The 16,286-nt window shown below is 35.5% G+C and overlaps 1 protein-coding gene across 1 annotated transcript in view; it reads right to left on the minus strand.

Annotated features, from left to right (window-relative positions):
- Positions 1-16,286, minus strand: part of LOC122810350 (carboxylesterase 5A-like) — a 292,554-nt gene that overhangs the window by 213,380 nt on the left and 62,888 nt on the right. The window contains exon 2 of the mRNA XM_044081931.1: positions 11,800-12,007. Within this exon, the coding sequence (XP_043937866.1) occupies positions 11,800-12,007 (208 nt within the window). The remainder of the gene's footprint in view (positions 1-11,799; positions 12,008-16,286) is intronic.

Genomic DNA, 16,286 nt, shown 5'->3' on the forward strand with positions numbered 1-16,286 from the left:
TGTAAAGCACTAATCTCAAATAAGTTCTGATGGCTGTAGGTTGCATTCCTCATAATAGCAAATTTGTTTAACATACATTTTACATTGTATACACTGAATAGTTGTTGTCATAACATATATCATCATCATCTCATCTGGCCAATTATGATGTAAAATTTGTGCACTCTGGCTCTCACATATAACAACCATTGTACAATTTTAGTATAACATTAGTATAACAATAATTAATTTCCTCACATGTTTATATTTGGATGTAATTAATTTTAATAATGTATCTGGAATGTGTAATGAGTATGACTTTAACATTAAAGAAATATACACACACACACACACACACACACATATATATATATATATATATATATATATATATATATTTATATAAACAATACTTTTTGTTTTTGTGCCTTTCCCTCACCCTTTTTTCCTGATATTCTTTCTATTTTTCTCTCTCAAATTATGAATGTAACATCCATGACTGTTCCATCACAACCACCTGCACAGTAACCCAGACCAATCACAGTAACTCAGACTACAATCCCCACAGGTGGCAGCACCAACAACAACAAAAGAGACACCCAGCACTTCCAGGTCACAATCTCCCAGCCAAGTGTCCACATCTTTTGCCCTACCTGTACCACCTATGTGAGGTAGATCTACATTGGAGGCTAGTGCATTGATGCCCACCAGGAGTATTGCCAGTGGAGCTGGTGATTTTGACACCCAACAGGAGGAGGCAGGGTTGGTGGAGAAGATCATATAAAGGACCCTCAGTGCATAAATTGTCCAGATGGAATAAATTCTCCAGTGGGTCGATAAATTATTTCCCTATCCAGCACTGCCTGAGGTTTCTGAGTTAAGAGACAGTGGTAATAGTTCCAAGGGTGAGGTGTAATTTCCCATTGTGTTTATGCCAGAAGGGGCTGGATCACTGAACCCCTATTCTGAACCCCTATTTGTATCCCACTTCATTGTTTTCCTCTGCTGTCTGCCATGTCTGTCCTGTTTTTCTGCCGCTGTTACTTAACCTCCCCTACCTGCTTACCTACCTACCTCTGATACTCTGAACTTTCGTTTCTCTCAAAAGAAGGAAAAAAGGCACCTGTAGCACAAAAGAAATAATGTCTTGTACATAACTTTCCACTGTGTGTGTGCGTGTGTATTACACACCTGATTTGATCCAGTTAATGACACAACATTCTTAAGTTATCACACATTATTTATAAAGTACTTATTCAAAAATGTCTAAACCTATGTATTATATATATATATATATATATATATATATATATATGTATGTATATATATATATGTATATATATATATATGTATGTATATATATATATATATATGTATATATATATATATATATATATATATATATATATATATATATACACACACACACACACACACACACACACACACACACACACACACACACACATTATTAACCTGTGAAGAAGATGAGATGTGGTCTTATCCCATCTCCATGCTGATCATTCCTGAATTACTCATTTAGCATCCTAACATCTGTTTGCTCCCCATTTTCATCTCTGTCCTCTCATCCCACTTCCCACCTTTAATCTGGTCATAAAATAGATGAAAACATGACACACAGCTATAAATGGTGTATAAACAGAGATATCTAGTTTTGTACTCATCCATTGCACAAGGCTTGGCATTGTGCAGTACAGCCTCCTGCTAGTTCTCATCCTGTGATAAAAACAAAGAAAATTCTTATGCATGTGCTAAGACTTTGGCATCAATCACACTTGCTGGCACCTCTGCATGCCTGTAAGTGATCCTGACAGAATGAAAATAATATTAAAATCACTTCTAAAGCTAAAAGAAAAAACACACGGACGCTGAGCTGTTATAATAAAAATAATGTCTGTTGCCTCTATTTGTATATACTTTCATGGCTCAAATTAACAATGATTTCTGGGGTCCTTTCCAGTACACATGGAGCAGTGTTGTACATCACTACACATGGAGCAGTGTTGTATATCACTGGGAGTGGGATGCTGTCTCAGATTTTTCTACTCATTCTGCACCTGTATGCCATTCAAAAGGTAAAATGAGGACATTTGCAGAATGATAGCACAAAACTGCATAATGAAATCCCTTTCAGATTCCCTTGCTATATTTCTGCATGTGGCAGACATTAAACTACTATTTCTCACTGCTGAACACATATACAGACTTTCTGAAAACCATGAACAGCACACTGACATGGAGGATGTCACTTTGAGATGTATTACAGTCCAGTGTGTTATATATGTCACTGTCGCCTACCACCATTCTCCTCAATCCCCATGCCATCACTTTTCTGATTTCCCTTTTGAACATTTCCTTCATGTGGGACTTGTCAGACACATACAGTATAAGCTCCTCTTTGTCTTCACCTGATACAACATTGATGTGGAGCTTCACACTTAGTCTATCATGATTTTCATTTAACTGATATGTAGTTTGCTTCACTCCTAGATGCATCATTATCACTCCCTACCACATTTCATCTGAAGTAATACAACTGTCACATCGCACACATGCACATAAGAGTCAACAGTAAAACAAATTACTTTTTGTAGGTTTAACAGTGGGAGACACTTGGCATCAAGCAGTATCACAATTCATATTTAGGAAATAGTAACTGACATTTCACATTCAGTGGCAAAAACTGATAAAATAGTTTTCTGAAAGGTAATGATATGCTGACTATCACTCAACTGACCATATCTTAGATGGGTGACAGAATATTGTACTGATATAAGCGTAAGCACATGATTATTAATTTCAGTGTAACAGCTTCCATGGTCCAATGTACCACTGATGTGTGATGTTCAGGTTGTCTGTCAAGTATATGAAGGGTTATGATCCATTGAGTACTTCTGTCTGTTTAACATAGCTCACTCCATCCCATTATGTGATTTCTGACAAATGCCATAGAACATGTTTTGCAGTGCAGTGAACAGATGTTGTTGTTGTTGTTGTTATCTTTCGGCTTTTCCTGGTTAGGGGTCGCCACAGCAGAACTCCAGTCCGCTAATGATTGGCAGTAGATTTTCATGAACGCCAAGGTGCTAGCTCGACATTCAACCTTCAGCAATGGCACGCCTATTTACGCATGTCTTTTGAATGCCCACCCAACCGTGGCGAGGACATGCAGACTCCACACAGAAGGCACTCCCTGCACTCCAGCCGAGAATTGAATGGGAGAACCTCTTGCTGTGAGGCAACAACACTACCGCTGCACCACCGTGGCTGTATGTGTGAAATTCCATTTGGCTGTGACACTTTCACAGGTGGACAGTTTTGATCCCCCAGTAGTTGTACCCTCAATAGCTGTACTCTCTTTTAAGCAAAGACATCTTCATTTACACACAATGGTGATGGTATACAATTGTGTGCTTTCTGCCAACTGTTGTATAAGTTCCCCTGTAGGATTGTTTGTTAGTGCATAAATCAAGTTAAGTAGGCAGTGGTTTAAATCCAGAGCAGCGGACACTGTCTCATTATGTAAAAAGTAAGTGAGGACATGGGAGAATGGCTTTCTGAACATATGTGATGTAAGAAAGTTTACTAGCATTTGAGAAGTAGAAGGTTTTGAACCCCTACATGCTGTAATCCCTTGTAAGTATGCCCAGTTTCATAATATACTTTTTGTATCTCTCATTGCATGACAAGTTAGGAGAGATTGATACATTACTATTTGAAGTTGAAGTACATAAGTATCATTTCTCATTCTGTGGCAAACAAATGAAGAAAAGCTTTCAGCTGCATAGATATGCTGACCATCGTGCAATATCTGGATGAGTTAGACATATTTTATTTCAAATATAACAGCTTCCATAGTTCAGTGTACTACTGATGTGATGTTCAGTTTCTCAGTGAGGCATGTTGAGACCTGTGATCCACCAATTAATGGTATCCATTTCACAATGCTTATTTATTAGTCTTCCATACTGCTGTCACACTCCCTTCAAATGCATGCTTTTTGACAACTGTCAGATAACTAATACTTCAGTTTCAGTAGCTAGTCCACAGGTAAAGAGAATGTGAGTTAGGCAGGCAGGGGCTGAAATCCAGTCTGGTGTATGCTGTATCAGTGTGTAAAGCCATTGTTGACATGCAGCACTGACTTAGTAAACTGATGTGAGAAATTCTGCTTGGATGTGATACTTCTACAGGTGGAGGGATTTGATCTCATAAATGTTTTACTCCCATTTAGCCATGGCCATATTCATTCACAATCATTATTGATGACATTCCTTCAGATGTGTGCTTTTTGACAAGCATTATATGGGTCCCTATCAGATCAGTAAAAAATCACTTCAGTGAAAAGCATTTTCAGTGCACTTACATCGAACATGCCATTTGTCGAACTGTTCATACTAAGATCTCAGTACAGTGAGGATTGGGAAATCTGCCCTTTCTCCCACTGTAGTGCAATCTCGAAGTTGGTATATATAATTTGCGGGGGGTGTGGGGGGGGTGCAGCCCCCTACATGAGCACAATTCAATGAACAGTATTTCCGTGAAATGTCACTTTGATGATGTGGTATAGACCGGCATTATATAACCTGTTTTTTGGCATTAGTAGTTGGCGCAGAAGCTCAGAGACTGTGAGTTAGGAAGGCAGTGATTCAAATGTATGAGACTCTAACTTGTGGAATGGAGACAACTGTCATTATAATGTTCTAATAATGCCTTATAAGTGTAAAATTTGGTAACATAGCATGTGCATCTTACAGATTTCATGACTCACTACAATCATGCAGTGACTGGTAAGGTATATGGTAGCTTTCACTCACCACCTATTTAATGTAATTTTTCTCTGTTCATTTTATGATCTGCATCATTATTTTTACCTTTCATGTCTATGTGTATTCACACCTCTTCAGAGCACCTTCTTTTGATACTGGAGGCAAGGCTGTCACATACAAGCCCTAATAATAACAAACAGGTTATCAGTAATACACACACACTAGAGCCACTTCATATAGACTGGACCAGTTTCATAGACCCCACATATCATGAGCTCTTAAATGCAGTCTTCCTAAACCACAAAGATCTCCCAGACAATGCACAAACAGAAGTATCCTCAGCAAGCTCAAAAGCATTCCACAAAATTGATACCCAACACAACAAATACATTCACATCCTACTGTGTCTCAGCTTTTAAGCCCATAAGGCACACCACCACACAACCCAATATTTTTCATAGGAAATCTGTCAGATCACACAGATTGTTGAGCCACAAATGCCAGCATGGCTCAGTCATAATCCATATAGGCCTAAATAACCTGAGACTTACCTCTCTGGACTAGCTAGAGAGACCTTATTGAGCTCTTAGACAATGTGTCTCAGGCCAGTATGAGCCTAGCATTGAGCATCATTCTACCTTCTCCTAGTATGATACCACAATATGAACTGAAAATAATTGCGTTTTATGATGGCAAAGAGTATGTTATCGTACAAAGAGGGCCCAATATCTGTCATCCTGGAAGAATATGGTTGCCAGGACTGGTCTGCACCTGTTCCTGTTGAGATTTTGAGTATTGACTAAAACCTTGTCCATCCCCATACTGCCTTTTTAAGTATTAATGACATGATAAACCTACCCGCATAGCTAAACCAGACCAGAATTATCTGAAGGTGTTACTGCTCAATGCTAGGAGTGTAACCAGTCTGTACAGTTATTGATGCATGGTTTAAAGCCACACAGATCACCCTGTCAGTGCACGGCTACAATGCATTCCACACATTTAGATCAACTAAAGCAGAATAAGGAACAAAAGGTGGAGGTGTTACTATGTTACTAATTATATCAAAAACAAACATCTCAAGAGTGGGCTGTCAGTATGACATGTGTGAGGATCTCCATGATCAGATTACCTTAGACAAAGTCCTATGCCATATCCGTACAAGTTATAGGACCCCCTCTATATCCCAGGAACACCATAATACATACTTAAATGTACTAGAGACATTCCCCATTCAAAATAACACTATATATACTGAGAATCATATACAACCCCTGATGTACTGGCCCAAGGATTCCTGGACTTTGTAAATGCAAGCACCTATGACCAGTCAGTTTTCCACCCACTAGGGGAAAAATATCCTTGACCTGGTCCTTACAAACATAGCAGAACGTTGCACCCTCAATAGTGTAATTTTCTTGCTGGTCAGGTCAGACCATAAAGCTGTGTCCTTTGATGTAAAGTTAAAACCAGAGACACCAGCTAACCCTGGAACATTTAGGAATTGTTCTAGGGCAAACTTCCTACTACTAAGTAACACCAAGGCAACATTTTAACCCTCCCACCCCACCAAACACTAAGAATACTGCTGCCTATGTGGAATCATTCACTGAGACCTTGCATAATCATATTGACAGCTGCACAGAGACAGCTGTACCTACCCAGATTAAGCCCAGCATCTGCTCAAAAAACAAGCTACCCTGGTGGAATCCCAACATCAGTAGATTGTACAGTAAAAGAAGAAAATTCATTGCAGAAGTTAGAAGGTGCAATGCCCAGCAAGATAAAAGAGTCCTCCAAAGCCAAATTTGAAGGCAGTTAGCCTCCCATGCAAAGGACAATCACAAACCTTTCTTCAGCTATGTCAGTAACCTCAAAGGCAATACACAGCAATGTACTGAATTAATGGTACTAGTAATTAATTCATTAATTAATTAATTAACTAATTAATGGTATCTAAATGGTACCCCCTATGTGGAGCCAGAAGATATAGCAAACTTCCTGCCCAACACATTTAACTCCAATTTTACCCCCTCTCCCCTCCAGATTCCCTTCAAGAGGAAATACCCACATCCATAACTCCCCCAACTATCACTAGAGCAGGTGCTCTCCAAGGCCAAGAGCACTGCATTGATGGGTCCCAAAAGGGTGGGACATCAGAGCTGAGAAATTGACTCATAAGGCTGACTAGCCTGATATGCAAAGACATGGACACAATAAGCATGGATACTCCAACTGACAATATAGATAACCTACAAACATTGGTCCAAAGTCAGTGTGGGTTTGCCATGGGCAGGTCTTGCCTACTCAGTCTGGAATAATTCTTCAAGAAGGTCACCAAAGCAATGAACAGGAGCAAAATAATGCATATTATCTACCTTGAACTGGTAAAGGCATTTGATACAATACCCCATTCAGGCATTGTAGAAAATCTCACTAAACTAGGTATAAACCCCTGTATCCCTCACTAGATGGCCAATTGGCTTACAGACAGGACCAAAGAAGTTACAATAGGGGAGTCTGCCTTCACAAAAAAGCTGTGTACTTGCATGATGTCTCAGGGCTCAGTGCTGGTGCTGCTCAAAGGTCTTTGGCTGACCAAATATGAATATCATTACACATTGGGTGCAGTCAAATCCACCAGACTGGCATGAGAAAGACTAATAACTTGTGCCAGAGTCATGGTGTAAAATTTGGTGGCAAAAAGTCCATCACCGTCTCTTTCAAAATGACAACCACCTCAGCAAGCTACTTCATTGACAATAAACTCATAAGAGTAGACTCTGTAGTCAAGGATTTGGGAACTCATGTAGAAAGTGATTTGGCATTTAGCCAGCATGTGTCTAGTGAAGTGAGGAAATCATTCTGTGTTACACAGCTTATAAGCAGGGATATGGCATCTAGATCCAAACATGTCATTGATCCGTTGCTCTCATAAGATCAATCAGTGAGTACAATGCCCCCTTCAATATGCATCTTGCCAGGCATATGCAACAACTGGATCATTCTCAAAGATTACACACAAAAAGAATACATGGGGAGGAAAACACATCTTATGCAGATCACTTCAAATCCTCAACATATATTTGGTCTCCTACAAGCTGCTGAGAGGCGACTCATGGCTGGCCTACACAGCGTCCTCTGATCCAGCTCTAATGGACCTGTTGCACATCTGTAAAAAAGATGACATCAGGAACACCCAATCCAGGGACCTAAACTTTGCCTGCAACATACATTTAACATGCTGGAAGGACAGATATGTTTCTTAGAGGCTCCCCATCTCTGGAACATTCTTCCCATCCATGTAAAACAGAGTTCATCCCTGCACTTATTCAAGGAAAACTTCAATAAGTAAATGGAAGAAGCATAGAGATACCTATGGTCTGACACTTACATTTCTATTAGAAAGAGGAAACTTGCAAATGCTTAATCACCCATACCCAAGTATATATACCCCCACAAAATCCTTGGGAACCAAAACTTATCAGATTTTATTGGCAAGCATGGTTAGGCTTCAAACAATCCCTTCAGTCGATAACCTAGTATTCTGCTGTGATACTGTGTTACTAATATTTAATTTATGATACACAATCTCACAGTTATAAGTGCCTTTACTAATGATGTTAATATTTGTTTTCATTCCTCCACTACTGCCATTCCTATTCTCTAAAAGGCAGAAAATCCCCTTGTCTCTCCTCTGTTAAAGGCAAATTAATCATTTTCTTCTCTCCCTCTCACAATAATTCTGTAACCATACATACTTTGACCAGTTTAAATAAATTACTCCTTTGAATGATCATGTTATTCCTTCAAATGCTTTATCTATCAGCCTATATACACACATATATATAGTCGTACATCGAAAAGGCAAAATGTCAGTTGGCAATGGATCAAACACAACAGGTCAATCAGGTACTTATTAAAAACAACACTGAACAAAGCATATTTTTTGCAGGGCAACTCCCTGCATATTATATATACCAACTCTCAGATCACACCACAGTAGGGAAAGGGAAAATTCCCTGATCCCTGCTGTACAGTGATCAAGCACAGAAGAAACTTGGCACATTCGATAAGCTGGTTTTTGATCAGCTGTACCTGTGTTGTTTTTTTCTTTTCTTTTTGACAATGTGACTTTTTGATCGGTTGTAGAAACTTACATGTATGGGTTCACAGGCACTGCTCAATTTGAGCTTTAATTGCCCTCTGTATTGTTGAGAAATTTTGGTCACCAATACAGATGGCTGACAGATGTGCAAGATCAACAATTCCTGGTGTAGGGGAATATATTGCCTAGGAAATATATGATCTCAGAGCTAGTATATATAATTAGCAGGTGATATGGGGGTGGAGCCCCTCACATGGGATGTAGGAGGGCTTCCCTTCTGCAAAAACATGTTTTTTTTATTAACATGTTCGGAGGCTAATCCTTGGAGAATGCAAAGAACTGTGCCAACCATTAGCATTGTTGATGTAAGTGTCAGCGTTTGCCTTGTTGATGATTATACACTTCAACAAAGCACACTAGATCCATATATGATTTCCATGAGATTGGTTAGTTGTGGCTAATATCATCCTCTATATTGTTAACCCACTTTTGTCAACAATGCAGATGTTTGACAGTAGTATGATAAAGGATACTCCTCTTCCCCAGGGATCGTGCAATCTCAGAGTTTATAATTATCAGGGGGTGTTGGGGTTCAATGAGGCTTACCCCCCTGCAGAAAACTTTTTTTTTAAATTTAGAATGTTCTAAAGAGCAATCTTGGTGCATATGCAGACAGATGTCAATATTCACATTTCACTGTCATTGGGTCAACATTAGGCACATCAACATAACAGCAATTCTCGAGTTTCATTACACACACACACACACACACACACACACACACACACACACACACACACACACACACACACATTGCACAAAACAATATGAACTTAAAAAAATAAAAGTGCAATTAGAAATTCAGGAATTATTTAAAAGATAAGCAAAAAGGAGTTAAGTTTAGTGATCAGAATCTTCACTGATATCAGTCTTTGTCCGGGATTTATCAGTTTCAAATCTCACAAGAAATATAAGTGTTTGTAACCATACTTTTGTCTCCAGTTATAAACTGCAGTATAATGCATGGAATAACTTCCATTTAATATCTGTTGCTTATTTTGTTAATATAATAAGGACATTTCTGAATGATTTAAAGTTCAGTTCTATATTTGAAAAGTAGTTTAAAATTTGATGTGGAAGATGGTTAACCATTTAAAGTATCTTTTCTGAATAGTTATTGAATGTGTAGATACTTACAGGTATTGTGTTTTGTGTAGTGGCATCTTATATTTAGTTTTGTAATTATTTATGTGCATTTTTGGATTAGTTGTGTTATATTGTAGGAACATTTTATAACTAAAATCTTTCAAAAAAAAAAATATCATCAGGGGTATTGGCCACGTACCTAAAACAGTTACTGCACATTTCCCAAAGTACATAGAATCACTGTTTGTGTGTGTGTGTGTGTGTGTGTGTGTGTCTCTTTCTCTATCTCTCTCTATATATAGATAGACAGATAAATATATATTGCTCCTTATCAATCTTTTCCAGAATTACATAACACAAAGAGAGAGCGTGGTCTGTCAGTGCAATATAACCAAAAAGATCAAGATAGCAAATGCATGCATGTTTCCCTTTTTGAGGATTAACCTTGTACTACAGATGAGTTATGACTAGGAAAAACTGATCTGTCATTAGAAAACAGGTTATGTGTAAGCTTTTGGGTAAGATGTGTTGAAGTACTTTTCACTTTTCGCTAAAAACCAAGTCATATTCCGAAAGTAGTAGTTGAGAAAATAACTACTACAAAGAGCACTATCATTTAGACAAATTTAAATGTATTTTAGACATTATGTGGCTGTAGAATGTGTTCATTTGTTTGTTAAATGGGTAGAGCCATTGTGCATTCACCTGTTTCAGATATGCAGCCATGGTGGGTGAAAGGATGACTTCAGCAGGTGCAGGCTGTTAGGGGGCACATCTGACACTGTAGAATATGTGTCAGTTGGTCCCTCACAAGTCCGATGTATTTGAATGGCTGAGTGTAACTGAAGAGTTAGTCATTTAAACAGTTGTGATATGAACTTCTGGCCTCTTAAATGATTTGCTTTGAGGATTTTCTTATTAGTCCTCAACTACAGTTAAAGGATGATCATTTGAGGATTGTCCAGGTTTTCAGCTGACCTAGTTACAGTTATGCCTCCCTTCATGGTAGTCTAGAAGAAGCTGCCTGGTTATGTGACTTGCTCAGAGCCACACAGTAGGCAAATTAATGGTGAATGAGTCAAACCCTGGACTACAGGATGAACCTCATTAACAGACCAAAGCTTTAATCCTTTGCAGTAAAGTGCCAGGTATTTTTCGTCATATGCATTTTGTTAGTAAAATGCAGTATTTGGTATAATACTAATCTTAAATGTAATAAGGTATGTATTTCAAATACTCTTTAAATGATTTCTTATCTGTCTTTCATTTTCTGTGTTGTGCTTTATGTATGATATAATTCATGGTTTAATATGACAAGTTAGTGCAAAGCATAACAGTATCCCACTATAGACAATAACATGGGCTGTTAACTTACCTGATAATTATGTAAACACTCCTTTGAATGGTTAGTATTTCACTGAGCTATCTATAGGACATCTAATCTGTTACATTCTGAGATTACAAAAAGTTTACTTCAGAGGGTGGCATAGATATGTGATATGCTATCTTATTAGTACTCAGATTACAGATGGAAAGAACATTAAAGCAAAGTTTGTAAAGTAGTCTGACTAAAAGAGCTTTCCATTTAACAAGACATTTCAATACATAAATACATTAATTTAATCAGACTGCTTTGATGTGAATGACAATTTTGTAATTGAATTATCATTACCTCTGAGAAGCCAAATAATGCACATTTATACAACAATACAACTAATATTAATTTATTTTGCTTATAAAAGAATGACTGTCTGTATGGTGTTGAGTATTTCTTACATTGGTGGAAATATGGTTGCAGCATCTCTTACTCCTTTCCATGATTTTAATTTTCCAGGAGCTGAAAACCTTTGGGATCCAACAGGTGCCTTTGCAAATGGAATTGTTTGATAAACATAGACAGCTTTGTTTGTTCCCTTTACTTCAACAATTTTTCCTTTTAACCGCCCATATTTGGTGGAAATAATTGGACTACCTTTTTTATTACCTGAAACAAGAGGGAGAAAACAATATTTATATTATGGTAAAAACTTCAGGCTACTTTATCTGTTACATAACTGAAGGGATAATATCTGATTGTAGTTGATCCATTATTTGCCAGGTAAGCAGTGTTCTCTTTTTTTTCAATAATAAATCTTTATTGTTTTATCATTTTCAATACAAATTTAAAACAAATAAAAAATTAAAAATGAATGCCAACTAATGTATCTAATAATAACATCATAACATATATACAATATTTACATGAATGCGTCCAACTGTAACACAACTTTATACAATAAAATATAAAAATAATTGAGATTGGTTCAAGTAACAGACAATTTGTTGTTACAAGGTCCTCTTACAGTGTATAAATAACTCATAATACATTTAGGTTTAAGATATTATGCTAATATAATATTAAACACTTGTTCCCATATTTTTGGATTATTGATATTTTTATTATGTTGATATAGAAGTAATTTGTGGGCTAATATATGTCTCATTGCTAGAATTTTAAAGTTATCCCATTAGTTTGGGATGGGTTTAACCAATTAGTAGCTATATATAGTTTCATTAATAAAAAGATATTAATAAATATGGTACTTTGTGATCTAGAAAGTTCTTTTGGAGGGATATGCAAAATCATAAATTTCCATGAAAGTGTTGTACTTTGATAACCCACCTTTTGAAGTTGTATCTTTAAAGAGTTCCAAAGTTTATAAACACATTTGCAGCTCCAGAACATATGGAGAAGATCAGCAGGTTGGTCTTTACAGTATGGACAATTTGGAGAGTTTTTTGAATTGAATTTATGCAGGCTAAGGCATGTATAATACACATTATTCCATATCATCAGCTGAGTATACATCAACTTTTGAAGAGAAATAGATTTTGATGTCAATTCAATTGCTTTTATTATTTGTCTTTCTTCTATCAATGGGATTTTCTCTTTCCAATATTTCGATAAAAGAACTTTATCCTGGAATTTAAACTCCTTTATTAATTTACTTGCTGCGGTTATAAATTTAACATCTTGTTGAAGAGCTTGCCACAAATTTGAGCATTTGGTTAAATCTTCGTCTCTGGGTTTGAAATTCTTAAAGTAATTTATAGAGAGTTCCCTAATTTGTCTCAAAATGACTAGATAGTTTTTATGTAAGTTTAATTATTGTCTTATTTGATTAGCTGAAAATTTGAGATATGTGTAAATGTCAATTAAAGTTATATTAACTATTAATGGGAAATTTTTAATATCAATTAATTGATTATTTAATCTCAAGTTAGGGTTCCTATGAAAGGGTTGAAAGACCATCATATACTGAGCAAGATCTAATGATTGAAATAAATTTTGTATAGATGTTATATATATTTTAATGTGGTCCATTATCCCATATAATTTCACCTTGACTTTTCCTAGAAAGAATAGTGCTCTAGGATTAATATTCAAATTTAGGATATGTTTATAGTTCAAGATTAATGGTAGAAAAACAAACTGCAAAAAGATCCAAAATCACACAAGGAATGCTGAGAACAAATCACTTTATGATCGAAAGCTTCGGGTATGAACCCTTTCTCAATACTAAATACATACATATACACAAAGCAACTGCTTTTATACAGGCCTAGTAGTCATGTGACTGCAGCCAAAGTCACATGACTTATTCAAATGTACAATTTAAAAAATTTAAAGAAACATACTGCAAAAAAGCATTTGTTAAAAAAGAAACTAGACATATACATATATATGATCACATTTCAAAACAATATCTAGCACATATATATTCTTAATTATAAAAATATAAAAATATACATATATACCTATATGTTTAATATAAACTCTAAAATATTAAAACATAGGTGTACACATACATGTACACAACAGATGCACTTATTAACATCAATGTATAAACATGCTCATGACAGGTTAATAAAGGTATCATTTCAACTTGCGTTGTAATCCAATAAGAATTGGTTTAATGCTTACTGTACTATTAAGGCCAGGAGGACTATCAGCTCCCAAACGTACTATCCATTGATATTCTTTAGTTTCAAGAAAATTATTAATATCACCACATCTGAGTGAGGGAATCACCAAATCAATGACCCTAAATCTAAATGTATGCCTGTCCCCACAAGTCTCAATATGCTTATACAAGGCATTCTGACTATACTTCCTCCTGATTTCTATGTCTAGTTTCTTTTTTAACAAATGCTTTTTTGCAGTGTGTTTCTTTAAATTTTTTAAATTGTACATTTGAATAAGTCATGTGACTTTGGCTGCAGTCACATGACTACTAGGCCTGTATAAAAGCAGTTGCTTTGTGTATATGTATGTATTTAGTATTGAGAAAGGGTTCATACCCGAAAGCTTTGCGTCATAAAGTGATTTGTTCTCAGCATTCCTTGTGTGATTTATAGTTCAAGATTACCCATGTTGGTGCCCACTTAAAGCTACATACATTATAATTAGCAATTCTTAGGAGTCTATTAGAGTTTATTATTAAATAGTAAATTTCAAAATTTGGTAAATCCAATCCCCCCTCTATTTTTGGGGTCATTAATTTATCATATGATATCCTGTTTTTTCTTGGCTCCCAAATGAATTTAGCTGATTATTTATGAATTTGTTTAAAAAAGTTCTTCGAGATTACCACTTGAGCAGATCTAAAAATGTATAATAACCTTGGTAATATATTCATTTTAATAATTGAAACTTTTGCTAATACTGGTAATTTTAAATTCTTCCATCTCCCAAAATCAGATATTATTTGCTCCCAAACTGTTTTAATATTAATAGTAGAAAAATCTTTATCATCTGTAGAAAAAACAATACCCAAGTATTTAATGTTATCTTTGAACATTACCTGTCCCACCAGTGGAAAAAGTGAAAAAGGTTTGGGAGTTCTTAAGGGGAAAATATTCATTTTTTTAAAGATTAATTTTATAGTTAGATACTTCTGCAAAGTCATCTACTGCTTTTAATAAATTTTTAGTGTCTGAAATTGGAGTTGTACAATATATATTGAGATCATCTGCAAACGCCGCCATTGATATTTTTGTTCCATAAATTATTGGGGCATTATGGTATACATTCTGTTTAATATATAAGAATAAGGGTTCGAGATATATATTAAATAGTAAAGGGGACAAAGGACAACCCTGATGTGTTACATTTTTAATCTGTATTCTTTTAGAGAAATTTTTATTAATGTATAAAGTTGTATAAGTATTGCTATATAAATTTTTTAACATTTGAACAAATTCTTGGGATATATTAAAGTAGGGTAAAGTATCAAACAAAAAATTTACATCAACCCTATCAAAAGCCTTCTGTGCATCAATTATAAGTGCATAAATATTAAGATTTTTCTGTTTAGCATAAGCTATCAATGTATGAAGTGTAAGTATATTGTCACTAGTTTGCCTAGTAGCCATAAAACCAGCTTGTTCCTTAGATATTATTTGATTCATTATTTTTTTTTAATCTACTGGCTAGAATAGAAGTCAAAATTTTCATATCTACATTTATTAATGATATTGGTCTATAATTGTCAGGGTTTTGGGGGTCAGAATTAACTTTAGGTATGAGAATAGTTTTTGAGGCATTAAAATGAGGATCATTAATTTTATTCTTAATTATATAGTTAAATACACGCAAGAGTATTTTACCAAAAATATCATCAAAAACTTTATAAAATTCCACCGTCAAACCATCAGGACCCGGTGATTTATGCGATTTCATATGTTTAATTATATATATTACTTCTTCATTAGATATCGGTTTAATCAGATCCTTTTGAATATTATCATCTATTTTCGGAAAGTTAATTGTTTGTAAGAATTCTTTATTGGTCCTATGTGAGGATAGATCTTTTTGCTCACCATATATACTAGTATATATCTGTTCAAAAATATTAATAATATCTTCAGTTTTAGAATAAATTGTATTCTTAAATTGTATTTCCGAAATTTGTACAGCTGTTCTCGATTGATTAATGATTCTAGCTAATGCCCTTGATGGTGTTTGAACATGGTTGGCATACCTCGCTAACATCCTATGTTCCTGAAATGTCAATCTATTATTTTGAATTAAGAAGAGATCTTTTTGGCATTTAAGTAATTCCATCTCTGTTTGAGTATTAAAATTCTGGATCAATTCTTGATCCAGTGTCTTAATTTTAGCTTCCAATTTCTGAATATCTCTAATTTGCATTTTTTTATAATATGAAGCTTTTTGTAAAAAGATCCCTCTTACTTGTGCTTTAACTGTCGCCCATTCGATA

This window comes from Protopterus annectens, chromosome 8.part1, assembly GCF_019279795.1.
Source record: "Protopterus annectens isolate FY-2018-M chromosome 8.part1, PAN1.0, whole genome shotgun sequence".
Lineage (NCBI taxonomy): Eukaryota > Metazoa > Chordata > Ceratodontiformes > Protopteridae > Protopterus > Protopterus annectens.